Here is a 27,136-nt window from a genome sequence, read left to right as displayed (position 1 = left end):
GGGCCCAGGGTGCAGGGACCGCCACCCACCCGTGTTCCCTTTCCAGGAGTGGGCCATCACCCTATACTACTTCCATCAATGTGTGGGGGTGTCGCCTAATGGGCAGGTGTGCCAGGATCCTCAGGCTACTGGGAAGGAGGCCAGAGATTTGCTCTTTGGCCTCTGGTTGGGGCCAACACGTCCCCAAGACAAAGCTCTCTGTGGCCTCACAGAAACCACCCCCTCCGCCTTGGAGCCCCCGCCCCACCCCACGACTGCCCGCTCCACCTGGCCCCTTTTGCCAGCCGGCACCCGGCAGTGGGGCTGGGAGGGGTGGCCAGGAGGTGAGCGCCCTCCTCCCAGGCCCCCAGTCCATCCACTGACACAGCAGCTCACATTTCATTTTTATTGTGCTGGGGGTCAGGCAGCAGCCTCCACTGAGGCCCCACCCAGCCTCCAGGCTGCCTGGCCTGTGCCATGGGTCCCAGGCTCCAGCAGGGAGCTCGTACCTTCCCTCAGCTGAGGGCCCACCTGGCCCTGGGATGCCGTTGGGGTAGCCAGGGGTGGATTCACACAGAAGACCCCAGCCTACCCCATGCCAGGGCCCTGGGAGCCTCCTGAGGAAGGGGAGAAAGAGGAGGGCCCTGCCTGGCCTTCCGCTCAGTCCCCCGAGGTGGTTTCTGGACCCCCAGCATGTTGGGCAGGGGCATGGGGGCTGCAGCGTGGCGTGAGGGGCTCAGTCCAGCCTGGGGCGCCGGGCAGTCACGAGTCTTTCTTGCAGGAGCCTAGGGTTGGATGAGGCTAAGGTCAGAGGTCACTGCTCCCCACAGCCTCCCCGCCCAGCTAGATCTGACCCCTTGGCCTTTGGTCGCCCCCGACCCCCAAGCCTGGGTAGCCCCTCTAGGCCCAGACCCGGGAGGAGGGCTCTGCAGGGTGGGGGGCACTCACAGGACCCCAGCTGCTCCTCCAGGAAGGAAATCTGCTCGCTCAGAGAGTCGATGCGGCCCAGCTGCTGGAAGGAGTGCACCAGGAGGCTGCCGGGGTCCGGGAGCCCGTGCTCCAGTGCCTGCGAGGCCAGGCTGTGCAGTGGGGCCAGCACCAGCTGCAGCTTCTGCGGGTGCAGAAGGGCAGTGACCCTGGGCCGTCCCCCGCCCTCTCTGCTCCACCAGGGTCTAGGGAGGACCGCTGGGAAGGGCTCCACAAGCCTCCAGCCCCAGCCTCTGCGGCAGGGCTCCAAGTGTCCACTAGAGGGGGCTGCCGTGGCAGAAGAGCTTGCGGCAGAGTGGGTGCCTGGGGCATCAGGCTGGCCTGGTGGTCCCAGCCTTGGGGTCCCTGGCAGGAGAACTAGGGGGACGGCTGGACCTCTGGCCAGTGGGAAGACCGGCAAGAGCTCTTCGTCCTGGTGGGGACAAAGGTGGCGGGGGGTGGGGAGGTCTCGTCTGGGTCCAGGCTCTGTGTATGGTCTGGGGGGCTGCCAAGCTTGGTTCCTCCAGCCCTGGGGGGTCCTGGTCAGTGTCCGGCTGCCTCTGCCCGGCATGGATCCAGGCCAGGGACCCCTCGGCGGTCAGCAGCGAGGAAGCCGCCTCCCCAGGGCCAGGACCTTTTCAGACCACCCCCAACCGTCCGTGGGTCGGGACCACATCCCAGGAGGCTACAGAGCCTGTTCCCCAGCCTGGGCCTCTGCTGTCGTGATGACCTGCCCCACCCCACGCCTCACCTCCTCCAGCAGGTCCACCCTGGACTGCAGCCTCTGCACTTCCTCCTTCATGGCAGTGTCCACTCCTGGGGGCAGAGCCAGGCGCTGAGTCAGGGACGGCCGGCTCCCCACCCACACCCCCAGGCTCCCTTCTGTCCCCAGGGAGAGGCAGAGCCAGAAGACTCAGGCCCAGGCCTCTGCCGCTCCCGCTGCCTGCCTGGCGCTGGCCAGAGGTCTCAGGGCTGTGCCACCTAAGTACATCAGGGCGCATGGGTCTGCACAGATGCTCAGGGTCCCGGCCACGCTGAGGGAGGTCAAGGCTGAGGTCTCAGCGGCGCTTTCGATGCGGTGCTGTGGACGGCGCATTATTACTCACGGTACGAGTTTGAAGTGTCACAGCGCGTACCAAAAGTAATAATGTCCCATCGCCAGCGGAGGCGTGGCGTCTTCCAGAATGCTGCGCTGGACGCGGACGGGACCCCGGGACGGGGCACTTCCGCCTTCTTGGCTGACATGAGGCTCCGGGCAACTTGCCCCCAGTTCTCGGGAACCCACCTATCCTCCCTCCCCATCCTCCCTCCCTGGAGAGGGAGCCCCCACCGCCTTCCGCCCATATTCCAGTGCCCCCCACCATGCCTAACAGAGCCACACACGACAATGTCCACTGCCTGCCCGCCTCCCCAGGCCAGGCACAGCCAGGGCTGAGTTTACCTGTCGGGTTGGGGGCCACCCTGGGGGGCCCTCCCTTGGGCACGCAGAGTGTACCGTCTGCAGACAGGCTGTGCCCCTCCCAACACTGGCACCAGTAACTGCCGGCAGTGTTGACGCAGCCCTGGGGACAGCTGTCCCTCCTAGCACTGCATTCATCCACATCTGCAGGAAACGGGGTGTCAGGCAGCCATGCCTGCGGGAGGGGTCCTGCCCACACAGCTCCCTTCACAACCACCCACTCATGGGCCAACAGTAATCCCAGGACATGCAAGGAGGTGCCCAGGACCCTTCCAGGGCCCCCCAGGGTGGAGCCAGCCTCACCTGACTGGCAGGTTTCACCCTGCCATCCTGCAGGGCAGCGGCAGCGGCCAGGCTGGACACAGCTTCCTCCGTTCCGGCATGGCGGCTGGCATATTGCTGTGGGTGGGGGAGGCTGGTCACCAGCTCAGTTGGGTCCCCAGCGCCCTGTGGGGCAGCTGCTAGGGAGGGGGTGCTCTGCGGCAAGGTGGTGCTTTGCTCGGGGTTCAAGAAAAGCAGCAGGAGTGTTGCTGGAAGACTGGGGAATAGTCGCCCTCCTGACTAACACCGGGCGCCGAGGGACGTAGCCCTCACCTGCTCCACAGGCCCCGGGAAACCCGCTGGTCCTCTTCCAGCCAGGGCAGCACGCGTAGTGAGGCCTGGCAGGGGCCAGCCCCGGGCTGCGGCGGTAGGCGGTCCTATAGATGGTTCTGTGGGGTGGGTGGGACAGCTCAGAGGGGCATCCTACTCCCCCTTAGTCACCTGCTGGGCATCTAGAGTCCCCTCTCAGAGTGGACAGGGTCACCCCAGCATGCCCCCAGGGGTCTTCTCCTCAAGGGATGGCACTGAGGGGTCACTGCACAGCCGTTTCCCTGCCTGGGCCTTCCGGTGCTGGCCGGGACTCAAGCCACAGCAGGAAGGCCCAGCCACACTCCGCATGGAGCAGAGGCAGTAGCCAGGCCTGTGTGTGCCCCCACCTATCTGGCCTCCTACTGTGGGGGCATCCAGGCCCAGAGAAGAGGGTGTGCCCGGCCTGCGGCGAGTCACAGCAGAGTGTGGGCCCTGGGCATCGGAGTACTTCTTAAACCTCCAGGAGTCTGAATTCCCAGGCCCCTCCCCCAGCAGGGGGTGGAGCTCCCACACCCAGGAAGGAGGACTCTGCCTGAGGCTGAGACTTAGGGGTGTGTGCCCCTTGTGTGGGCATACAGGACATTTCAGGGTCTCATCTGTGCCCGCTGGGGGCCGTCACGTGGAGGGGGTGCCCAGTGCAGTGGGACCAGGGGAGTCAGGCACCATTCTGTATATATGGGACCCTGCAGCCAGGGATGCCAGGGCAGGGAGGGGTTAGTCCCCCGGAAGTGGAGGGGTGCAGACAGGATGGGCGACCCCTCTAAACATGGGGATGCCCTTAGAGGTGCTGTCCTTTGAGACGTGTCGGGGCAAGAGCAAAGATTAGGACATTGGAGGTGATCGTGGAACCCCTTGGCTCCGGCCACCCTGGGTCGCCCATCTCAGGCAGCCTTCTCATGGCTCTGGCCTCAGTTTCCCATCTTGGGCCTCGCCCCTGACATGCTGACGTGTGGCAGACGGGGGCACCTTGGGGGATTGGCCTTGGGAGGCTGGGGCTGGGTAGGCTCAGTGTGGTGGGGCACTCACCGGTAGGTGCTGCAGGCCCGGTGCCCGTCGCAGGTGGTGAGGAAGGGCTGGTACACACGCTGCACGAACGACTCGGAGACAGGGTCCCCGTGAGCCCGGACGGCACACACCCTACGGCTGCGGGGGTGGACAGGGGGTCAGCCCAGGAGTCCCAGAGCAGGACCCAAGAATGATGGGAACATGTGGGCGGGGCAGGACCTTCAGCAGAAGCCCCCAGGGAGTCCCCCACAGGTGCTGAGGGCTGCCTCTAGGAGGTGCTGAGGGCTCCCGGTCCCCCCACCCCAGCACTCCCAGGCTAGGGCTTGGCTCACCCCGGCCGGTAGGTGTGCTCCGTGCCGCCCACTGCCAACACCAGAAGCCATGTCAGCAGCACCTCCTGAGAGCCCCTCATGGCCCGCGCCTCCAGGCGGGGTGGCCTTCTCCTCTGGGTGGCCTGGGGCACAAAGCATGACCCTTAAGTCTCCCGGCAGATGCCCTGCCCCTAGGCCGCGGGTGCAGTTTGCACTTGCTCCATGAGGCCTGCCCAGCTCATCTCCGCTGGAGCCTCCACTGGTGGGACAGCCCCACGGTGGCGCCCACTCTCTCCTCCGCTGGCCCCCTCTTCCAGCTAGCCGGATGCTTGCCAGGCACAAACAGCTGGGGCCACAGCCTGGGGGCCACGGGGAGGGGGGGTGACCCTGTCCAGAGCTCTTGGTGCAGGAATCGAGTGGATCCTGCTGGGCATCTGCCCGAGGCTCCAACAACGGGGGGCCCAGTTTCTCCTGTCCTGCCTGGTTCCAGGGCCCTCCTCACAGCAGGGCAGGGGTGAGTTTGCACCCCAGTCTGTGCAAATGGGGTGTTCGTGGGCAGAGCTGGGATCCAGCCCCACCAGCGACTTGCCGGCCTCAGCCCTTCTGGGTTTTGGTTTCTCATCTGAGTGTGGAACCGGCCCCAGTGGGTGGGCCAGCAGCTGCAAGCCAGCAGGAACCGTGCGGGGGTGCACACATTCTAAGACCACCAGAGGGGCGGCCTTCATTTTAGAGGGGGTCCCTCCCAGGCTGGGATATGTGTGCAATCAGCCTCCAGGGATCTTGGGACAGTGGCTGTGCCAGCTGCACACCTGGGGGTGAGGAGCAGCCCCGACAGTGTCACCGGAGCCTGAATCCAACCCCCTCCTGGCTGTGCAGCAGGAGCCAGGGGCCCGGGTGAGGCTTCCTGAGAGCATGAGAGAGCCCAGAATTAATGGTCTGTGACAATGCCGGGGGTGGGGATTCTGTCCTATGCGCAGCCAGGGATCTGGAGAGCTGAGGAGCCCCTGCCATGCTCCAGGGTCCCACCCAGTGCCTCTCAAGGGTGCTTCCCAAAGGCTGGGTGGGTTCCTTCCGAGGCACTGCAGGGCCCTGGGCAGAGAAAGGCCAGGCTTCAGGTGGGGGCAGAGGCTGGGGTAAGGCTGTCCCTTCTCTGGGATTCAGTTTCCTCACACACTAGAATAGGGTCTCTGAGGCCCCTCCTCAGCTCTGACAGCCAGTCCTATAAATAGTCACACTGTCCTCAGTCGCTGCTGGCCAGCCCCACTGGGTGTGGAGCGCGATCCCACACCTGCTTCCCACGGGCACTGCCACGGCATCACCCGGTCCCAGCGGGGAGGGTGGCTGGGGGGTCCTTCCTGGCCCTCCTGTTCTCCGTGCACTGGAGAGAGGAGGGCAGGGCAGAGGCCGCCAACTAGGCAGAGGCTGCCCTGGGCAGCTGAGGGGTGGGGACTTAGCTTGGGGGCAGGGGGGGCATCACAGCAGTTTTTGGGCAGGAGTTTGTCCAGGGGGCAGAGCTAGCTGGAGATTAACTCTGGGGATGGGGTCTGGATGAAGGACACTGTTAGGGGCTGGGCCTGGTGTGACCCCAAGGCAAGACTCGAAGTCGGGGGACAGGTGACATTGAGGAGGAGGACCCGGGAAGGAAGAGATAAGGCAGCGGCCTGGAGGCTTGGGGTGGGCAGGGGGATGCCAGGGCGGGCCTGGGGGGAGGCGAATCTCCCAGACCTCAATGCCCCCCACATATATTCGCACAGCACCCCCCACATTTCCTGAGAGTCGCCTGGAAAGGAAGCGGTGCTAAGTGGAGACTCAATTTTTGAAAGTCATGCTTTTTCCGAGGCCAGAGGAAGCCCGTGGCGCTCTGCGAGCTGGTGCTGCAAGCCCCATTTCCCTGGGGGCGCCACAGCCTCGACCCAGGGGTGCCGGGCGACCCAGGTGGACCAGCAGTCCGGTCCCCGTGCCCCCAGCGCCCACGGGCTCCCTCCCCACCTGCCCGGCAGCAGCCCCGCAGCCCCCACCCGCGAGAGGCCAGGTCCGCAGAGGGAGGGGCCTGGCGCGCCGCAGGCACTGGCGGACCCCTCGCGGCGGGAGCAGGGCTGGGGACCTCGGGGCCCACAGGGAGGGCGCAGAGGCGGAGCGAGACTGACCTGCCTGCCGCCCCCTCCCAGCCGCGCTGCCGGCTCCGGGGTTCGGGGGGGCGGAGCAGGCAGCAGGGGCTGGGCCCCGAGGCGCTGGGTCGCGCCGGGTCGGAGGAGGGGCCGCGGCGCCCCCCGCCCTCCCCGCCGCTCCGCCCGCCCGCCGCCGGCAGGGGGAGCCGGTTCCCGGGGCCGCTGGGCCCATTCTCCCGGCCCGGCCCGACCCAGCCGCGGGCGCCCCGGCCCGCTCCCCGCCTCTGGCCCCCGCAGTCGCGCTGCCTCGTCCCAGAGCCGCCCCCAGCTGCGCGCGCGGCCAAGTTCCCCGCCCCCGGGGGGCTCCGCGGGTCCCGCCCTCGACCCAGCCCGGGCGGCGAGCAGACCCCGACCCCGGCGCGCCCCGCTCGCTCCGCACTCACCGCCGGATCCGGGGCGCGCACGCGCCGCCGCCACTGCCGCCCGAGCCCGCGCCGTGGGGGCCCCGAGCCCCGCCCCGCCCCGCCCCCGGCCCCGCCCCACCTGGCGGCCCCGCCGGAGCCCCGCCCCGTCCCCATTGCGCAGACGGGGAAACTGAGGCCCCGCGGCGGACGAGCTGCCCCCGGGCGGGCAGTGACTCCGCTGGAACCCCGGGCTGACGCAAACGCGCCTCTGAGCCGCGGCCCCCCAGCCCCCCTCCGGGAATCCTGGGGCCCGAGTCCCCGCGGCAGGGCGCTCGCTGTGCGGTCGCTGGGGACGCACCAGCAAGCCCGGCCGCCAGGAGCCAGGAGAGGCCGCCCAGGGCGCCCACACTGATCCGGCTGCGGGTCCTTTGCTAGCTCTCAAGCCCCCAGGCTGAAAACCACCCCAGGACGCCCATCTCAGCTGCTGGGGGGCCGCGCGGTAGGCACCCGGTGCAGGTTAGCACTGAGCTCGGTCCTGCAGCCTCGCAGGCAGTGGGCATCATGATCGTCCCCACCCCAGGCCCAGAGACCCAGATCTCCTCCGAGACCACATGGCAGAGCCCAGGCCTGCCTCCTAACCTTAGCGTGTTAGGTTGAGGGCCCCTGCGCCGGCCCCCACCTGGCCCTCTCTCAGGCGTCAGGCACCCTCACCGGGGTCACTGGGTCACTGCTGTGTTCAGGACAGTCAGGGCCATCGCAGAACACTCCTCCCAGCGAATCCACAGGCCCCCAGGGAGTCTCCTCACACCAGAGGTCCCTGGGCTGGTCACCTCTCCTCTCCAGGCCTCCACTTCCAAATTTATAAGATGGGGCTAAACAGCCCTGGGATCTAGTGACGGTGAGGTCATGGCCACACCACAATTGTTAGAGCTGTTACTGCGGGCGCGGCACGTGGGGTTTGGGCCGGCCCAATTCATCAGCCCCTCAGACCCCAGCCGGAGCCAGCGCCCTGTGTCATAGCCCGCGTGGGCGCCTGTGTGAGACGTGTTTCCTCGGAGCAAGGGGTTTGCTGGGACTCACCTGGCGGAGGAGAATCCGTCATCCCCCGGACAGGGGCGGGAGCTGCTCCTCCGGGTGGTGGGGGCCACCTGTGCCTCCCCGGTCCTGGGGGCTGCTGGTTGGAGAGGAGGTGTGGGTTAGTGCCTATGCACAATCCTGGTCACCCTGATGTCTGGGGGCTGGGAAGGGGCCCGGGTCCAGCCTTCAGTGCTGCTGTGGGACCTCCGCCTGCACTAGGCCTACAGGCCCCCGTCCTGCACCTACCCTGACCCCATCCTGTCCTGAGCTGATTGTCCTCTCAGATCCGCAGCCCCTGGCCTCAGTAAAATGGGGCTGTTGCCTCCAGCCCTGTACTCCCTGGCGTGGGGATGGAAGGCTGCTGTGAGTGGAGCTGCAGGTCTCTCCACGAAACCCAGGGTGCTGGGCAAGGGGCCTGCAGATGGGTCCAAGAGGGCCACCAGCTTGGTCCTACCTTGGTGCATGGGAGCTGGAGGAAGGGAGGGGCCCAGGTCCCTGGAGAGGAGCCCCCAAAATGAGGCCGCCCCACCCTGCAACCCAGTGGCCACTGCTCTGGACCAGGGGCCCTAGAAGCCCCTGCACATGGTCCGAGGGACAGCCAGAGCAGCTGCTGTCAGGGGGCGTTCCTCATCTCACTGGGGAGTCCTAGGCCTCCTGGCGCCCTGAGCCCACGCAGGGCAGCTCTTACCTAGCCCCCCGGCAGTGAAGTGTTCAGAGTGGGGCCTAGGGGGCCTCTGGTGAGAGAGCCACCCACCCTGTCCCCTGCCCCTGGCCTCATCTCTGGATCTGCCGTCACTTAACCCTTTGACCTGCCTCCCCACCTCTCCTGCCTGAGTCCGGAAGAGGCGATGGAGCAGAAAGGGCAGCTCCAGGGCTGCCCCGAGCCAGCCCTCACTGCCCCCATCCTGGCTAGGCACCATTTGGAAAGTGGGGGTTCTCAGACAGGCTTGTTGGTGTGGACGTATGAGAAAAAAAGTGGGGCCTTCTAGGACCCACTATGGCTTTGGGGGCTTTGGGATGGGGCTTCAGCCTCTCTGCATGAGGCTGGGGAGAGGGAGAACAAGGGCTTCTCCAGGGTCCAAGGGGGGCCGACAGAGTCACCCATTTGCCCACCGCACCCTACCAAGTCATCCCTAAGCCTGAGCCCCACATCCCGCACCCTGGATTCACACTGCTCATCCTGGCTACAGATTTGGCTTTGGGGGTTCCTCTCCCTCGGGGCCAATTCCCCTCCCCAGGCCCCTGTTGGGTTGCTCATCCACTGCTAGGGAGAAGATGAGACCCCAGCCCTTGGGACACCCCAGGGCGTAGCACCAAGCCCCTTGCAGCGGGCCCAGCCAAGCTGAACTTTGCTGCCAACCCCAGGGGCTGCTCTGCGGAGGGAGGGAAAGGCCAGAGGGTGGGGTTCAGGGGAAGGGTGGCTGGGGGTGAAGTGTTGGAGTCAGCAGACTGGATTGGGATCTATGCTGGGCCACCCACTAGCAGGAGTTTGGCCAAGGGGCCTCAGTGGCCTCCTCTGTGCAGAAGGGGAGGAGACTGGGACCCCTCCCCTGTGACCTCGCTGCGGAGCAGATTGCAGAGCAGCCAGCAGGCGCAGCGGTCAGCGGGAGTGAGGGGCACGGGGGGCCCGCCCTGTCCGCTCCCTGCCCCTCCAAGGCCACCCCTGCCATACCTGATGCTGCAGGAGCCCAGGCGTGGCCATGGTGGCCGCTGCTGTGTCCTGGGACTGGAGATGGACCCTGGACCTTGCTGGGGCCTCAGGCCCACTGGCCGCCTGGAGACACCTCCTGAGGCCCACCTGCCTGGCCTGTCCACAGGAGCCTCCGTTGCAGCCGCGCGGGGCCGGCTTGGTGCAGGGAGGCTCCCCCCGGGCGAGGAAGGGCGGCTTTTTATGCTCCGTCCCAGGTCATCGGGACTGGGATGGGCCCTTCCCAGCCGGACTTCCTGTGTGTGTTCTCCGCTGATAACGGGGACGTGTCGTCGGACAAACAGGAGGCTGAGGCGGGTGGGGGCCACCGTGTGAGGGGGCCTGGACAAACTGCCCGGGGGTGGGGAAGCCGTCCCCTGGGCCATCAGAGTCTAGCCCCAAAACAGCCAGAAACCAGGGCTGGACCCTGCTGGAGACCCCGGGGAGAGTGTGGGGTGGAGGACGCAAGCCCAGGGCCCTCCCAGGACCGTGGATCCACAGGCCACGCTCACATGTGGCTGGACAGAAGGGAGCTGCTGCATCTTTGGGCCACAGGATGCTGGGCCCTCCCCCAGGACACCCCCAGATGTGTGTGACACAGCATGGGGGCCTGGAGGGGCCCCAGGCCAAGGCAGGGACCAGCCACACTGGAGCTTTGACCAGTGAGGAGTGGCGAGTGGCGAGGCCCGGCTGGAAGGGACCGGGGTGGCAAGACAGGCTGAGTGGTCCAAGAACAGCCTGTTCTGTGGGTCCCTGAGGCCCGAGGTCCACCATGGTGAGGGGGTGACGGGAGGGGACAGGCATGGAATCCAAGCTCTCTCCCCTAAGAGAGCTACCAGTGAGGCTGTCAGCCCCTGCCCTGGAGATGGGCAAGCAGGCCCAACGCCCTCAGCCCCACTTCACAGGGGTGCTCTGGGCTGGCAGCAGGCTGCGGCCAGGGGTGTGGGGAGGGATGCGGGACACTGTGGGTGATCACAGGGGGTGCTCTGTCAGATTCCCGGGATCCCAGCCCCCAGGTCTGACCCTCAGCTTCCCTGTTCAGGTGGCAGTGGGAGCCTCAGGCCGAGCGAGCCACTGTGGCAATGGTGGGCTGGGTGGGAGGGGACACGGTGCCGAAGGGAGCTGGGTGGCTTTGGAGGACATGCCTGGAACCCCAGGAGAGCAGGGCCTCTCCCAACCCCGCTGTCTGTGGGGTGTGAGCCCTGCTTTGGGGTCAGCCCCTGACGGCCTGATGCCTGGGACACCCCCATTTCCCTGGCCCTGGGTGGTCAGTGTGCCCCCACCTCTCCAGTCCCACTCAGCTGGACAACTTGAGCCAAGGGAGGCTGGGGCAGCTGGGGAAATTCTCCACTGGACTTTGGAGGGCAGGTGGAAAACCTCACCCACACTTGATGTGCCTCCCCGTCAAGCAGGGACCAGCTCCCCTCTACCCATGGCCAGAGGAAGGGTCTGCTCTGGGTGCCCGGCTGTGGTCAGGGCTCAGGGCCTCAGCCAGGCAGGCCCTCACTCTTCTCCAGGCCTGTTTCTGCACCTGCTCCATGGTCAATGAGCTGGTTGAAGGGGGCGCTCCGGGCACCCAGGCACTGCTGGTCTGAGCAGGAGGGGCCTCCTTCCAGAGGTGACCCTGCCCCGAGGTTGGAGCGGATAGGCAGAACCCCATTTCCCCACCTCCTCCACACTAGGCCACCCTGGGATCTGGCCCTTACCCTACTGGCTGCCCCCTCAGCCGCCCTGTGCCTCCTTCGGCCCCCTGGCTCTCCCACGCAGGGCCTCATCCTGCCCTGGCCAGCCTGTCCCTCCAGCTGTCAGGAGGGGGTTGCAGAGTGAAAAACAAGTTGGCAGCAGGCTGGGCCCAGCCCCCCAGGCTGTCACCCAGGAGCCCAGTGCCAGGAGGACAGCCTGGAGAGGACCCAGACTCTGCCTTCGCCCTTGGCCTGTAAGCACAGCAGTCAAGTCACCGCGAAGGCCCCCAGCAGGCCAAGACTTAGCGACTTGTGCACTCGGCTACTTAGCTACTCCACCGTATAAGGGCCCAGTAGGCTTGTGCCCCCATCCCAGGAGGTGCCCTCTTGCCCTCTGCCTGCATCCCTGTGGCCTGCCCCCTCCTTCCCCACCTGCATGCCCCTGGATCTGCCCTGGCCTCCAGGTGGAAGGACCCACAAGCGTGGGGTGGGCTAGATCCAGCCCCTTCTGTGTACAAAGGGAGAAACTGAGGCCCAGAGGGAGAAGTGACCAGCCCAGGTGAGCCTGGAGGCCGGGCAGGGCTGGGATGCTCGGCACAGGAGGCTGCCTCACCCTTCCTTCCTCTTCTTGGGGAGCCCCATGTCCCCCACCCCAGCTTGTCCTATGTCCCAACCTGGAGCAGCCCCTGTCATCAGACCTTTCCGGCCAGGGGACAGCTCTGGGCAGGAGTAGCTAAGTAGCCAAGTGCACGAGTCCCTAAGGCTTGGCTCGCTGGGGGCCTTCCCGGTGACTTGACTGCTGTGCTTACAAGGCCAGGGTGCGAGCACAGAGTCTGGGTCCTCCCCAGGCTGTCCTCCTGGCACTGGACTCCTGGGTGACGGCCTGGGGGGCTGGGCACAGCCTGCTGCCAACTTGTTCTTCATGGCAACCCCTTCCTGACAAGTTCTGCCCTGCCCCCAGCCCCTCCCCAGGCCAAGACTAGACCCTCCCCAAGGGAAGGAGGCCTGGGCTCAGGCCCAGAGTGTCAGCTTTGCCCTATCCCGTAGCCTGGAGCCACCACAAGAGGGGCATTCCACTCTCTTGGGCTCCTGGAGCCTCAGGGGCAGGTACAGGAGGTGGGCTGGGGTCTTGCCCTAATGTCGGGGTCCCAGCAGGGACAGGAGGGCGAGGGGTTGGCAGGGGACAGATGTGGGTTCTGTCTATACTCTCTTGGACTCCAGAGGGTACTGGGGGTCCAGGGGGTTGGGGCTGCCCCCGGTTCTGGTATGGATGGAGCATACTCTGTGCCCAAGGCTCAGGGGCTCAGCAAGGGGCAGGCGGGCCCCTCCCTCACCCTCCGGTCTTCGGAGGTGCCCCCTTCCCGGCCCCTGCCGCTCTGGTGGCGTGTGTTTGGAATCATGGCACAGACCTTCAGCAGGGAATCATTTTGGGAGTCGGCAGTGCCTCCTGCCCAGGCTCCAGCCCCACGGAAGCCAGGCCGGGCCCCACGTCTGGCCTCCTCCCCTCACGGCAGGGGCCCAGCACAGAGGGGGAGACGTGGTGGGAGAGGGCGGCCACCCCAAGGCCTGCACCTGTCCTCATCTGGGCACTGGAAGGTCTGGAGCCTGGGGCTTCACCCTGCCTGGGGTGGCGCCAGAGGTGGAGGCCTGGCAGGGGCAGGAAGCTGGAGCTCTGGTCCCAGCTTTGTGCCCCATACAGGCCTCAGTTTCCCCACTGGCTCTCTTGTCAGTAGGGCCAGGTTGTCCCAGTGGCCTTCCAGCCACCTGGGAATGTTCTGAGGTTAGTTATAAGGGGAAGGGCTGCCTTACCTTCCCAGAGCGTGCTGGCTGGGCAGAGAGGCGTGGAGGGGTCTGGCAGAGCCCTCCGGGCCCTCTCGGGCCTCCCGGACCCCTCACCAGGGTGCTTTTGGCCTCTGAAGCCCCAGGAGAGAGCAGATTAAGCCCCTGGCAGAGGCCAGCCTGGGCATCTCAGGTGGCGCGAGACAGAGGGGCGCCAGGCGCGGCCGCGGGAGCCGGGCTGCAGGAGGAGGGAGTGAAGCAGAGTGCGGGAGGGATGGGGCTTCCTGTTTACCCCGAGTGCCCCCCGGCCTCGGACGGGCTGGCTCTGTCAGCCACGGATGTGGTGGAACCTTCCCATCAGAGGACATCCCGGACCCGACGGGGGCTGGAGGGAGCTGCCGGGCAGGGGTGCCTGCGGGCAGGGAGCCGTCTGCTCCTGAGTGAGGGTTTGGGCTGGGAGAAGTGAGGGTCCCCAGCCTTTCCTCTCTCCTCTGCCTGCCGGCTGCGGCCCGTGACCTGCGCACCAGAGCGACACCCTCTGAGTTGAGGGGCTTCCATTTTCAGAGGAGGCAGCTGGCTCACAGGTGGAAGCGGCTTGTTCAAGGGTGGAAAACGGAGGCCCAGAACTGGAGTCCGGGGCTCTGAGCCTCGGGGGTCGCCCGGGGGACCCCTCGCCCTTCCCCTCACTGCTCCCGTCTCCCTTCCTGGGGCTGCCCACTGCTCCAGCTGATGGCGTGGAGGTGCCCATGGCCTTGTGGGCTGGCTTCTTGGCACGTCCCCACTGGCTTTGCATCTGAGTGTCCCCTTCTCCCGACATCGCCCCTACCCTGGTCCGGTCCACCCCTCTTCCTGCCTGGATAACAGTCGCCCCTCCTCGGCCTTGCTGGGTGCCGCTGCCCTTCACACCCAGTGATCAGGGAGTTTCGCGGAGGGAGACATCGGGTTGTGTGACCTCCTCCTGAGGCGCCACCACACTCAGCACAAAGTCCAATCCTGCCTGTGCTCCATGCCCCTGCCAGGGTGCGCGCTCCACAGGGCAGGGGCCCGGACCTGGAAGGGGTGACTTGGAGCAGGTGCGCAGAAGGTGCGGAGTTCCCCACTGCGCCGGGCGTGTCACCCATTGGTGGCCTGGCAAACTTGACGTGCAGCGAGATGTGGGCTTAGAGATGGGAAAGTGAACCTGAGAGGGGCCGGCAGCCCGGGCAGGAGACACAGCCCCTTGGCCACACCCCAGGGGACTGGCGTGCCCCACTGCTCGTAGCAGGTGATGGAAGCATCCCTGGGAGAACAGACTCCCCCCAGTTCTGCACACACTGCTTGTGCCTTGGAGCTCTTACCAGCCTGGGGGCTTAGCTTTAAACATCTTCATGTTATTTTCTGGCAGACGTGCAGATAAATACAGTTCCCTTAGGCTGTCCCTGGGGGGTCCCCAGTCCCAGGAGGGGCAGGAAGCCAGGGAATGCCCAGCAGTTCTCAGGTCCCCTGCCAGCAGTGCAGGAGCATTCGGCCGCCCCACACCCTTGTCAGCACTTGCTGTTGTCGTTTTCATTTTAGCCATTCTGATGAGTTTGCAGTGGTATTGCTGTATTGTTATTTTTGCTCATGTAGGAAGGTGAAGAAAATCTTATTTTTTAAACAGCAGAATCCGTCCCTAGGGAGAGACTTGCTTCACAGGGGAGACACCTGGCTGGGGTGAGAGCGCAGTGTGGGCCTCGGGGGGGCCGTATGAGCTGCAGGTTCTGTGGATGTCCCCAGCAGCACCCAGGGAGTCTGGAGGGGAGGAGAGAGAAGAGGCCTCCACGGTGGAGTGAGCTTGGGAGAGGGGTCCCCAGATGGACACTGGGTGCTGCCTGGCAGCTCACGAGGTGGGCACTGGTGGTCTGACTCTCGAGGAAGCCTTGTTGAGCAGGGGGAGCCCCAGATGGAGCCCCCTTAGTGGGTGGGGCCCCTCCTCTGGTGATGCCTGTGCTTCTGGGGACTGTGGGCTTCTGGGAGGGGTGTGGGGGTCCCTCCCTGGAGGCTTCATGCCTGTCTCTCTTGAGGGGTTGTCATAGAGCTCCGATAGGGTCAGGGACCATAGGTGCCCTGAAGGCTTCGCTGCCTCAGTTTCCCCTCGTGTCAGACCAGGGCGTGGAGGGTCTTGGGAGTCCTGGGCAGGGTCCCGGGGTCTCCCTGTTCCCAGTCACGGGGCAGACAGTTTGTGCCCAGGCCCTTCCCTGGTGGGGAGGGAGGAGGGGTCCATAGCTTCCAGCAGATTCTTGAAGGAGGGTCAACAGAGCCCCATGCAGGTGGCCCTGGGCTTCCTCCAGTCCCCGAGTCCACGCTTCTCAGCACCAAGGCTGCCGTCATATTATTACTATTATTTAATACCCTTAAAATATGTAAAGAGAGAAAGGGATAAAAAGGCATCTGCCTGGTCAGGAATCTCTGTTTCCTCTCAGCCAGGAAACAGGAAGTGAGTGTTCGGGGAGATTGGGAACCAGCCCTCGAGAACAATAGAGCCCCCCAGAGTCCCCCAGAGGGGAAGGGGAACTGCGTCAAGGGGTGGGGGCCGCCGGAAGCCTGACCTCTGCCCCGCCAAGCGCAGAGGGGGCCTGAGGCATAAATTTAGTCTCCTTTTCCTGATGAAAGGCTCAGATGCCCTACTGTTGGGGCTGGGGGGCAGGGCAAGGCTGGCCTGGGTCCCTGGGGCCTTAGGACCATCTAACTGTGCCCTCCTTTCACCTATGGGTAAACTGAGGCCCAGAGAGGGGAAGAGCCCTGTCTGGGGGACTGAGGGTGCCGAGCTCCCATGGCTGTCTCGTTGTGGCTGCAGGCTCTGCTAGGCTTAAAGCCTGCTGGACCTGGGCACCCCCTCACATCCCTGAATAAACATAGTGGGTTCTGGTGGAGGCGGGAGGGCAGTGTGGGCCCCTGCAGCCAGCCCTGGCCGTTCCTGCCAGCCGAGTGACCCCAGGCAACGCCTCACCTCTTGAGCCTGGCTTTCCCAAGTCACCCTGGCCCGGAGCAGCCTGAGAGGCAAGGCTGCCACCAGCCCGTGCTCCCTCCAGCCCTGCCAGGTGTGCGGCGTTGGGGGTCTCATTTCCTGCAGGTGCACCGGGAGGGGCCAGGCCGAGGCTTGGAGAGAACCGAGGGCCGGCCGGGGCTTCTTTTCTTTTCTTTTCTTTTCTTTTCTTTCTTTCCTTCTTTCCTTCTTTCTTTCTTTTCTTCTTTCTTTCTTTTTTTTTTTTTTGAGACAGAGTTTTGCTCTTGTTGCCCAGGCTGGAGTGCAATGGCGTGGTCTCAGCTCACTGCAACCTCTGCCTCCCAGGTTCAAGCAATTCTTCAGCCCCAGCCTCCCAAGTAGCTGGGATTACAGGTGTGTGCCACCACACTCGGCTAATTTTTTGTACTTTTAGTAGAGATGGAGTTTCTCCATGTTGGCCAGGCTGGTCTCGAACTCCTGACTTCAAGCAATCTGCCCACCTCAGCCTCCCAGAGTGTCGGGATGGCAGGGGTGAGCCACCGCACCCAGCCAGGGTGCTTCTTTTTAATGTCACAGCTTTACTGAGCTGTAACTGAGACAGTAATCCACCCATTTAAGGTGCACAGCTCAGCGGGTTCTGTGGAGCCGCAGGGCTGTGCGACCATTGCCACAGTGCATTTTAGAACGTTTTCCTACCTCCTAAAGATTCCGTCCCCTAGCCGTCACCCTCTGCCCCTGTCCTCAGCCCTGGCCATCACCAACCTATCTCCAGTCTCTGGATTCGCCTGGTCTGGACATTTCACGTAGATGGGTCGCACCACGCGTGGACTTTTGTGTCCAACTTCTTGCACTTAGCATGTGTCTGCGGCCCAGTTGTGTTGTGATGTGTGCTGGAACTTTGCGCCTCTTTACAGCTGAACATTTCATGTCATGGAGAGACGTCCTTTCTCCCCACTCATCTGTCCACGGACACTAGGGATGTGTGTGCCTCTTGGCTGCTGTGAATGGTGCTGCCGCGAACATGCCTGTACATGTGTCTATGAGGACGTGCAACCCTCCTCTCGGGTGCACACCTGGTCCAGGGGTTTCTGGGTTGTGTGGTCCTCGGGTGCTTCATCATTGGAGGAGCTGTGGACCGTTTTCCGCAGCGGCTGCTCCATTTACCTTCTCTGCTCACACGCCTGCTCCAACCCCAGGGAGGCTGGAGGAGCTGGTGGGGAGGGGCAGAGACGTCCGGAGTCCTGCCAGGACCCCACGCACAGGAGGATGCAGTGGTGAACTCGAGGGACCTTCTGTGTCCTGGGCCAGGTGCCGCTTCAGCACCCCTAGGCTCTCCTGGGCCCTCGCACAGCCTGTGGGCAGGTCCCTTGGCCCTCTGCAGGTAGGGCACTTTGTTGGGGGTGCCGGAGGCCCCCCAGCAGTGAGAGGCAGAGTGGGGATTGGAGCCCAGCCTGTCTGACCCCAGAGCCAGACCTGTGCCCTCCCCAGATAGGAGGCCGCAGGTGGAGTGAGGAGGTTAAGTGGCCGGTGGCCGGATGGGAGTGACAGCGCTGAGGAGCCAGTGTCCCCGGCTGGGCCGGCAGATGGGGGCAGGGGCCCAGGCCAGAGTCCATCCTCTCGCGGCCCCTGAGGCGGCTGCCCGGTTTCTCTCTGAGGGGCCATCAGGGCCAGGGCCTGGGGTGCAGGCTTGGCAGGGGTCTAGAGCCGTGCCGGCCTCTGCCACTCTGTCCAAGGGGCCACGGAAGGCGAGACGCCCCTCTCTGCAGACTCCAGCCAGGGGTCAGATCCCGGGGGGGCTTGTGTCCTCCTCCTGGGGGTGCTGGCCTTGCAGATGGGGCAGGGGGCAGGCAGCTGCCCGCCCATTGGGACATCCTCATTTGTCCTCCATGCCTGGGAAGCACCTGCAGCCCCAGCCAGGCCTCCTCCTCCTGCCCCCGCCCCCAAATGAACCCAGCCCCCAACTGGACCAGGCCCAGGAGGGCCAGGCCCTGCCCACCAGCCTGGGCCAGCAGGCAGCATGGTAGACACCCGTGCTCGGGCCTGGGCTGAGTGTCCGGGTTCTCCTGGGGTCCAGGAAATGGGTCCCAGCTTCTTGGGTGGACTCAGGCAAGCCCCCACCTTCTCCGGGCCTCTGTCCTCCTTGTTAAACCTTAGGCTGTGCCCAGACTCCGTCCAGGACGTCTGCACCCCGCTGGGGAGTGGGGCCATTTGCTCCAGGAGGGAGCTGCAGTTCAGACAGGCCTCATGCTGCCCACCCCCACAGTGGCCCATGGCAGAGCAGAAGGGCAACTGGGTCGTTCTGAGTCGGCCTGGCTCCCGCCCTCCCCACCTCCTGTCCCTGCTGCTGGAATTTGAGTGGCCAGAGGAGAGCCGGGTGCTGGGCCTCAACCTTGGCTTCCAGCCTCCCCAAAGTGCCCTGCACGTCTCCAGCCCAACACCCCGCAGCTCTCCACCCCAACACCCCGCACCTCTCCACCACAGCACCCCACACCCCTCCACCCCAACACCCCGCATCCCTCCACCCCAACACCCCGCACCCCTCCACCCCAACACCCCGCACCCCTCCACCCCAACACCCCGCACCCCTCCACCCCAGCACCCCGCACCCCTCCACCCCAGCACCCCGCACCCCTCCACCCTAACACCCCGCACCCCTCCACCCCAGCACCCCGCCCCTCTCCACCACAGCATCCCACACCCCTCCACCCCAGCACCCCACACCCCTCCACCCCAACACCCCACACCCCTCCACCCCAACACCCCGCACCCCTCCACCCCAGCACCCCGCCCCTCTCCACCACAGCACCCCACACCCCTCCACCCCAGCACCCCACACCCCTCCACCCCACACCCCTCCACCCCAGCACCCCGCCCCTCTCCACCACAGCACCCCACACCCCTCCACCCCAACACCCCGCATCCCTCCACCCCAACACCCCGCACCCCTCCACCCCAGCACCCCGCACCCCTCCACCCCAACACCCCGCACCCCTCCACCCCAGCACCCCGCACCCCTCCACCCCAGCACCCCGCACCCCTCCACCCCAGCACCCCGCACCCCTCCACCCCAGCACCCCGCACCCCTCCACCCCAGCACCCCGCACCCCTCCACCCCAGCACCCCGCACCCCTCCACCCCAGCTCCCCGCACCCCTCCACCCCAGCACCCCGCACCCCTCCACCCCAGCACCCCGCACCCCTCCACCACAGCACCCCGCACCCCTCCACCCCAACACCCCGCACCCCTCCACCCCAGCACCCCGCACCCCTCCACCCCAGCACCCCGCACCCCTCCACCCCAGCACCCCGCACCTCTCCCCCTCAGCACTCTGCACCTCCCCACCTCAGCACCTTGCAATCTTCACCCCAGCACCCTGTCCTGCGTGTCTCCACACCAGCTCCCTGTCCTGCTGTGGGGGGCGTCTCCTTCACTCCCCACTTGTGCCCTAGGGTGACCGTGTGAAGGTGGTCGGGGCCCTTCCCCAGGCAGGGAGGGGACACGGGGCAGGTCCCTCCCCAGGCCCTGGCAGTGACTCTGCATCAGGCGGGATCACCCCCATGCCTGTATCCTTGCTGCGGCCACTGGCCACCATCCTGGCCCAGGTGACACCAGCTAGACTCTCAGCCGCGATGCCGCAAACCCGCCCAGCACCATCAGGCCTCTCGGGGGGAACTGCAGCTTCCTGAGCCACCCCTGCCTGGACAATGACTGGAAACTCCTCTCTCAGGCTGCCCTGCAGGCCCCACACTGCCGGGATGGGGAGGGCTGCTCTGCCTGAGGGGCCTGCCCATCTGTCTGCCTGTGGACCCTACTCCACGCAGGCCTGGGTGGCCGGAGTGTTCAGGAAGCAGGTCAGGGCAGCAGGCCATGCCGGCCTCGGCCTCCCTCCCAGCCACCAGCAAAGCCTGAGGGCTCAGGGATGGCAGCTGATGATGGTGATGCTGATGATGGTGACAATGATGGCGGCGGCCACAGTGGCACCACAGTCCGCACCCCCGGTCGGCTCCCCCCACCACTCCAGCAGCAGGTTTTTTTTTTTTTTTTTTTTCAGATGGAGTCTTGCTCTGTCGCCCAGGCTGGAGTGCAGTGGCGCGATCTCGGCTCACTGCAAGCTCCGCCTCCCGGGTTCACGCCATTCTCCTGCCTCAGCCTCCCGAGTAACTGGGACTACAGGCACCCGCCACCACACCTGGCTAATTTTTTTGTATTTTTTAGTAGAGACGGGGTTTCACTGTGTTAGCCAGGATGGTCTCGATCTCATGACTTCGTGATCTGCCTGCCTCAGCCTCCCAAAGCGCTGGGATTACAGGCGTGAGCCACCGCCAGGCCAGCAGCAGGGATTTTTAAAGGAACGACATCCAGCAGGAAGGGCGAACCCTCCCCTCCTGGGCCCTTCCCTGGCCCTGGCTTCCCTGGGATGAGGGGTGGCTAGGCGTCCGCCTCGCAGGGCTGCAGGGACCCAGGACATGGGGGAGGGGGGCTGATTCCAGCCAACCCACAACAGGCCTCTACCCCAGGAGCAAGAGAGGGGGATGCGCTCTCCGGCCTCTTCCGCAGCCCTCCCGGGGGCGGTGGGCTGGGTTTCGGCGGCGGGTCTGGGGGGTGTGTGCAGGGCTGTTACCGGCAGGTGCTGGGAGGTGGGGGGTGGCTGGGGCAGGACAGGAAGGTCACTCTAGCCTGAGGATAATTTCTATTTTATTTTACAATTCCAAAATGAAGAGTGATTTTCTTGCTTGTTGTTTGAGCTGGGCTGTGACATGTACTTCCTCTCCAAGAGCCGGTGGATTTGATGAGAAGCGGCACCGAGAGCACCGCCCGGCTCCCGGCATCTGCGAGGCCTCGCACAGGTCCTGTTCTGATGGCAGCGCTGATCAACGCTCTCCACAAACCCCACGAGGGACGGAGGCATCCGCATCACCTGCCCGCATACGGGGAAGGGCTGGGAGGCTGCAGGGCTGAGTCACCGCCGGGCACCCACTCCCTGCCGGCCCCTGGGAAGGACAGGGACAGATGCGGCGCTTTCGCTCAGTCTCAGGGAGGTGGAATCACACATTTTTAGAGCCTTTAAGGAAAAGAGAGCTGCATAAAAATAAATAAAAAATAAATAAAGAGGCTTTATTTTTAGGGCAGTTGTAGGCTTACAGCCAAATTGAGAGAAGGTACAGAGGTCCCACGCCACAGCCCCGCCCCGACGTGCGCAGCTCTCCCCGCACCGGGGCGGTTCGTCTGTGACGTGGGTGAACCTGCGCTCACATGTCGCAGTCACCCGGGGCCCAAGGTGTAACTGAGGTCACTCAGTGTAGCACAGTCAGGGTCTGGGCAAGTGTATGAGGGCACGTGGCTGCCAGGACAGTATCGGGCACAGACGTCTCTGCCCTAAAGTCCTCTGAGAGGCTCCCTCTTTACGTAGACAGTTTAATGCATTTGGGCAAATGAGCACCCCTGTGTAATCTTCACCACCAAGGATGGATAGGACGTTTCCCATCCCTCCGAGGCCCCTCACACTCTGCCTGGCCCCCGGCAGCCCCGACGTGCTCTCTGCTGCTCCTGGGAGATTTGTGTTGTGGGAGCCGAGTGCCCAGTGAGTGCCCTGTGCCCAGCACGATGGCTTTTTTTTTTCTTTTTTTTTTGAGACTGAGTCTTACCCTATAGCCAGGCTGGAGTGCAGTGGCACAATCTTGGCTCATTGCAACCTCTGCCTCCCTGGTTCAAGAGATTCTCCTGCCTCAGCCTCCTGAGTAGCTGGGATTACAGGTGCACACCATCATGCCCGGCTAATTTTAGTAGAGATGGGGTTTCACCATGTTGGCCAGGACAGTCTCGATCTCCTGACCTCAGGTGATCCGCTTGCCTTGGCCTCCCAAAGTGCTGGGATTATAGGCGTGAGCCACTGCACGTGGCTGCGATGGGTTAGGGATGGTCTGTGCTGTGTGTGTCTGTGACTCGGTACTGCTTCCTAGGAGTCCACGGTCTGAGTGGGCCATGGTTCATTCATTCATTCATTCATTCATTCATTCATTTAGAGATGGAGTCTGGCTCTGTCACCCAGGCTGGAGTGCAGTGGCATGATCTCGGCTCATTGCAAGCTCTGCCTCCCGGGTTCACGCCATTCTCCTGCCTCAGCCTCCCAAGTAGCTGGGACTACAGGCACCCGCCACCACGCCCGGCTAATTTTTTTTTTTTAATTTTTTTTTTTTTTTTGAGATGGAGTCTCGCTCTGTCACCCAGGCTGGAGTGCAGTGGCGCAATCTCGGCTCACTGCAAGCTCCGCCTCCCGGGTTCACGCCATTCTCCTGCCTCAGCCTCCCAAGTAGCTGGGACTACAGGCACCCGCCACTACACCTGGCTAATTTTTTTTTTTTTTTTGAGATGGAGTCTTGCTCTGTCACCCAGGCTGGAGTGCAGTGGCGCAATCTCGGCTCACTGCAAGCTCCGCCTCCCGGGTTCACGCCATTCTCCTGCCTCAGCCTCTCCGAGTAGCTGGGACTACAGGCGCCCGCCACCACGCCCGGCTAATTTTTTGTATTTTTAATAGAGACGGGGTTTCACTGTGGTCTCGATCTCCTGACCCCGTGATCTGCCCGCCTCGGCCTCCCAAAGTGCTGGGATTACAAGCGTGAGCCACCGCGCCCGGCCTATTTATTTATTTTTTGAGACAGGGTCTCACTCTGTCACCCAGGCTGGAGTTCAGCGGCGCAATCTCAGCTCACTGCAACTTCCACCTCTGCGGTTCAAGTGATTCTCGTGCCTCAGCCTCTCGAGTAGCCGGGATAACAGGCACACGCCACCACACCCAACTCTAGGGCCACAGTTTATATGAACACATTTTAATTTCAGAGAGAAGATTTTGGAAAAAATTTTAAAAATAATAACAAACAAAGAAAGAGTCTCCCCAGTTCTCACAAGACTCAATGTAGGATTACCACACTCTCCAAAACTCCACTGCTAGGTGCATTCCCCGAGAGCAGGGATTCAAACAGACGTGCAACGTACACACAGCAGCGTGCTCACAGGAGCCGAGAGGTGGATACGCCCGGATGCCCATCCGCGGATGAGTGCATTGACAAGCCAAGGCCCATCCGTACAGTGAGACACTGCTCAGCGGTAAAGAGGAATGAAGCTCTGGCTAGGGGCCGTGGCTCACATCTGTAATGCCAGCACTCTGGGAGGCTGAGGAGGGTGGATTGTTTAAGCTTGGGAGTTCAAAACTAGCCTGTGCAACTTGGCAAAACCCTGTCTCAAATATTAAAAAAGGGAAAAAAAGTATTAAAAAAAAAAAAAAGGAATGAGGCCCGGGGCGGTAGCTCACGTCTGTAATCCCAGCACTTTGGGAGGCTGAGGCGGGAGGATCATTTTAGGTCAGGAGTTTGAGACCAGCCTGGCCAACATGGTGAAACCCCATCTCCATTAAAAATACAAAAATTAGCCGGGTGTGGTGGTGCGTGCTTTGAGTCCCAGCTACTCAGCAGGCTGAGCCAGAAGAATCACTTGAACTCTGGAGGCAGAGGTTGCAGTGAGCTGAGATTGCGCCACTACACTCCAGCCTGGGCGACAGAGCAAGACTCCCTCTCAAAACAAAAAAGCAAAAAACAAACAAACAAAAAAAACAAAAAACACTAAGCCAGGCGCGGTGGCTCACACCTGTAGTCCCAGCACTTTGGGAAGCCGAGGCGGGCGGATCTCCTGAGGTCAGGAGTTCAAGACCAGCCTGACCAACATGGTGAAACCCCGTCTTTACTAAAAATACAAAAATTAGCCGGGCATGGTGGCTCGCACCTGTAATCCCAGCTACTTGGGAGGCTGAGGCACGAGAATTGCTCGAACCCGGGAGGTGGAGGTTGCAGTGAGCCGAGATCATGCCACTGTGCTCCAGCCTGGGCAACAGAGGGAGACTCTGTCTCAAAAAAAAAAAAATTGGAATGACACCCTGGCAGGAGCTGCGGCTTGGATGAGCCCTGAGTGATTCCATTGACAAGAGATGTCAGCAGCGGGCCGGGCCATAGAGACAGGAAGCAGCTTAGTGGTTACCAAGGGCCGCAGGAGGGGAGAAGGGATACACACCTGAGGGGCGTGGAGTTTCAATTTGGGAGCATGAACATGTTTTGGACATAGAAAGTGGTGGTGATTGCATCTATTGTGAATAGAATTCCCCCGAGGGACACCTAAAAATGGCTGAAATGGCACAGTAATGTGGAGGCTCCTGAAAACATTAAACATTGCATGTAACCCAGCAATCCCTCTTCTGGGTATAGACCCAAAGGAAATGAAATTGATGTGTCTAAGAGATCGCGGCAGGCCACGGGCGTCGCACGCTGTTCATGATAGCCAAGAAACGAAGTTAGCGCACGCATGGATAAATAAGTGTGGCAGATACACACAGCGGGGCACTTTCACCCTTCAGCAAGGAGACCTGTCACTGTGATCGCATGTGTGAACTTGGAGGTCACGATCTTTTTATTTTTGAGCCAGAGTCTCACTCTGTCACCCAGGATGGAGTGCAGTGGTACAATCTCGGCTCACTGCAACCTCCGCCTCCTGGTTCAAGCAATTCTCCTGCCTCAGCCTCCTGGGCAGCTGGGACTACAGGGGCCCGCCACCACACGCGGCTAATTTTTTGGTGTTTTTTAAGTAGAGACGGGGTTTCACCATGTTGGCCAGGCTGGTCTCGAACTCCTGACCTCAGGTGATCCTCCTGCCTTGGCCTCCCAAAGTGCTGGGATTAAAGGCGTGAGCCACTGCACATGGCCTAAGGTCACAATCTTAAATAAAATAGGCCAGGCACAGAAAGACAAATCCCACATGCTCTCACTCATATGTGGAGTGTGAAATAGTGGAGCTTAGAAGCAGAAAGTGGAGCAGCTGCGGGGGGCGGGGTGGGCAGATGTTGGCTAAAGGCCACAAAGTTTCAGTTGAGGAGTCGGTGCAAGATCTATGGGACACAGAGTTTCAGTTGAGGAGCCGGTGAGATCTATGGGACACCCAGCGACTTGAGTGAATAAAGGCAACGGTGTTCTTGAAATGTCCAAGAGAGTCTTCCTCATCACCACAAAGGCAAGCACAGGAGGTGATGTGGGTGTGAACTGGCTCGACGGAGCCGTTCCAGAACATCCACACAGACCATAACGTGCCATGCACCATAAATATGTACCATGTTTGTCAATTAAAAAATAAACAAACAGGCAGGGAGCGGCGGCTCACACCTGTAATCCCAGCACTTTGGGAGGCCAAGGCAGGCGGATCCCTTGAGGTCAAGAGTTCAAGACCAGCCTGACCAACATGGCAAAATCCCATCTCTACTAAAAATACAAAAATTAGCCGGGCGTGGTGGCGGATGCCTGTAATCCCAGCTACTCGTGAGGCTGAGGCAGGAGAATCACTTGAACCTGGGAGGCAGAGGTTGCAGTGAGCCGAGATTGCCCCACTGCACTCCAGCCTGGGTGACAGAGTGGGACTCTTAAAAAACAACAACATGTTGTCTTGAAAAACAACAATAACAAAAAAATAAATAAAATAAGTAGTCAGTGCACTGGGGAAAGAAAAGAATATAAAATACAATGCCAAATTGTTAAAAAAAAAAAAAAAAATGGTAGGCAATAAGACTTCAGAGGAGAGGCCGGGCACAGTGGCTCATGCCTGTAATCCCAGCATTTGGGAGGCTGAGGTGGGTGGATCACCTGAGGTCACGAGTTCGAGACCAGCCTGGCCAACATGGTGAAACCCCCATCTCTACTAGAAATATAAAAATCAGCCGGGCATGGTAGCCCATGCCTGTAATTCCAGCTACTCAGGAGGCTGAGGCACAAGAATTGCTTCAACTCGGAAGGTGGAGGCTGTGGTGAGCCGAGATCACGCCATTGCACTCCAGCCTGAGCCACAGAGTGAAATTCGGTCCAACAAAAGACTTCGGAGGAGACCCTGCCCCCTGGTGCTCCGTACATTCTTCCCCTAAACCGGGCTCAACTTCCTTGTTTTATGCAAAAGTTGGGCAGATGGAATTAAGCCCTCAGAGCATTCAACTTATTTCATAATTTTCAGAGCCAGCCGGGAGTGCAGGAGGGAGAACTTTCCTGTGGATGTCCTGTGTTCTCCGGACGCAGAGAACCCTCATCAACCGAGGGGGAAGTCACTTCCGAATCCACAGATGGCGTGTGAGTGCGTGGCGAGTGCCTCCAGGACACACTTACTGTTCCCTCGCTCTGGCCAGACGCCAACCAGACCCTGTGCGTGCGCACCGTGCTGCTCTTTGCAGCCTCCTGCAAGGGGTTGCTGCGAAGACCAGCACCTTGGTGAAGAGCCTGCGGCTGAACTTGAACTCGGGGCCACCTGAGTCAGGCCTGTGCTTTTTCACCTCTGCGGATGATGTCAGAGGATTTCCCTAGCAATGTTTTAAAAGTTACTTCTGTCTGGAAAAAAATGGAAAAAATGGCAAATTATGTTACGTATAATTTGATAATTTTAAAGAATGAATGATGTAATTATTACTCAAACTCACTGAATTGTACGTTTTATTATTATTATTACTATTTTCTTTCTTTTTTTCTTTTGAGACAGAGTTTCACTCTTGTCGCCCAGGCTGGAGTGAAATGGCGCGATCTCGGCTCACCGCAATCTCTACCTCCGGGGTTCAAGTGATTCTCCTGCCTCAGCCTCCCTAGCAGCTGGGATTACAGGCATTCGCTACCACGCCCGTTCAATTTTGTATTTTTAGTAGAGATAGGGGTTTCTGCATGTTGGTCAGGCTGGCCTTGAACTCAGGTGATTCGTCTGCCTTGGCCTCCCAAAGTGCTGGGATTACAGGCGTGAGCCACTGCGTCCTGCCTATTATTATTATTTATTTTATTTTATTTATTTGAGATGGAATCTCCCTCTGTCGCCCAGCCTGGAGTGCAGTGGCACGATCTCAACTCACTGCAACCTCTGCTTCCCAGGTTCAAGTGATTCTCCTGCCTCAGCCTCCCGAGTAGCTGGAATTACAGGTGCATGCCACCACGCCCGACTAATTTTTGTATTTTTAGTAGAGACGGGATTTCACCATGTTGGCCAGGCTGGTCTCAAACTCCTGACCTGGTGATCCACCCACCTCA

The 27,136-nt window shown here is 62.2% G+C and overlaps 1 protein-coding gene and 1 long non-coding RNA gene across 10 annotated transcripts; one reads left to right on the top strand and one right to left on the bottom strand.

Moving 5' to 3' along the window:
* Positions 1 to 371: 371 nt before the first annotated feature.
* EGFL7 (EGF like domain multiple 7) lies at positions 372 to 13,882 on the bottom strand. Of its 9 annotated transcripts, none has more exons than XR_004031477.1 (10): positions 9,612 to 9,790; positions 8,186 to 8,278; positions 7,943 to 8,036; positions 4,372 to 4,493; positions 4,061 to 4,177; positions 2,999 to 3,114; positions 2,708 to 2,803; positions 1,697 to 2,548; positions 928 to 1,090; positions 372 to 764 (listed from the first exon to the last, which is right to left on the bottom strand). XR_004031477.1 is itself a non-coding variant. In XM_030818214.1 (10 exons), exons 3-10 carry the CDS (start codon positions 4,449 to 4,451, stop codon positions 742 to 744), a joined length of 822 nt encoding a protein of 273 aa, XP_030674074.1. In that variant the 5' UTR covers positions 4,452 to 4,493; positions 7,943 to 8,036; positions 13,118 to 13,882; the 3' UTR covers positions 372 to 741. The 9 variants fall into 9 exon arrangements, 4 of the variants coding, with proteins under 4 accessions (XP_030674074.1, XP_030674073.1, XP_030674075.1 ...); XM_030818214.1 differs by lacking the exons at positions 8,186 to 8,278; positions 9,612 to 9,790 and adding an exon at positions 13,118 to 13,882 and having other exon boundaries at positions 1,697 to 1,761; positions 2,387 to 2,548; XM_030818213.1 differs by lacking the exon at positions 8,186 to 8,278 and having other exon boundaries at positions 1,697 to 1,761; positions 2,387 to 2,548; positions 9,612 to 9,798.
* On the top strand, positions 12,315 to 26,540 carry LOC101177895. Its single transcript, XR_178687.2, has 2 exons — positions 12,315 to 12,415; positions 26,088 to 26,540. It is a non-coding gene; the product is annotated as an uncharacterized LOC101177895 (long non-coding RNA).
* Positions 26,541 to 27,136: the final 596 nt, after the last annotated feature.

Source organism: Nomascus leucogenys, chromosome 8, assembly GCF_006542625.1.
Source record: "Nomascus leucogenys isolate Asia chromosome 8, Asia_NLE_v1, whole genome shotgun sequence".
Lineage (NCBI taxonomy): Eukaryota > Metazoa > Chordata > Mammalia > Primates > Hylobatidae > Nomascus > Nomascus leucogenys.
Note: the sequence above shows the minus strand (reverse complement) of the source record. Positions and strands in the feature narration are given on the sequence as shown.

What these genes read in the sequence shown, in the direction of transcription:
- EGFL7 (XM_030818212.1), bottom strand. Translation starts at nt 5,264, where the DNA reads ATGCTCTCAGGAAGCCTCACCCGGGCCCCTGGCTCCTGCTGCACAGCC. An exon ending in TCCCGGGGCCTGTGGAGCAG is followed by an intron (nt 2,804 to 2,998) that starts GTGAGGGCTACG and finishes CCCCACCCACAG; the next exon opens with CAATATGCCAGCCGCCATGC. An exon ending in GGGTGAAACCTGCCAGTCAG is followed by an intron (nt 2,549 to 2,707) that starts GTGAGGCTGGCT and finishes CGTTTCCTGCAG; the next exon opens with ATGTGGATGAATGCAGTGCT.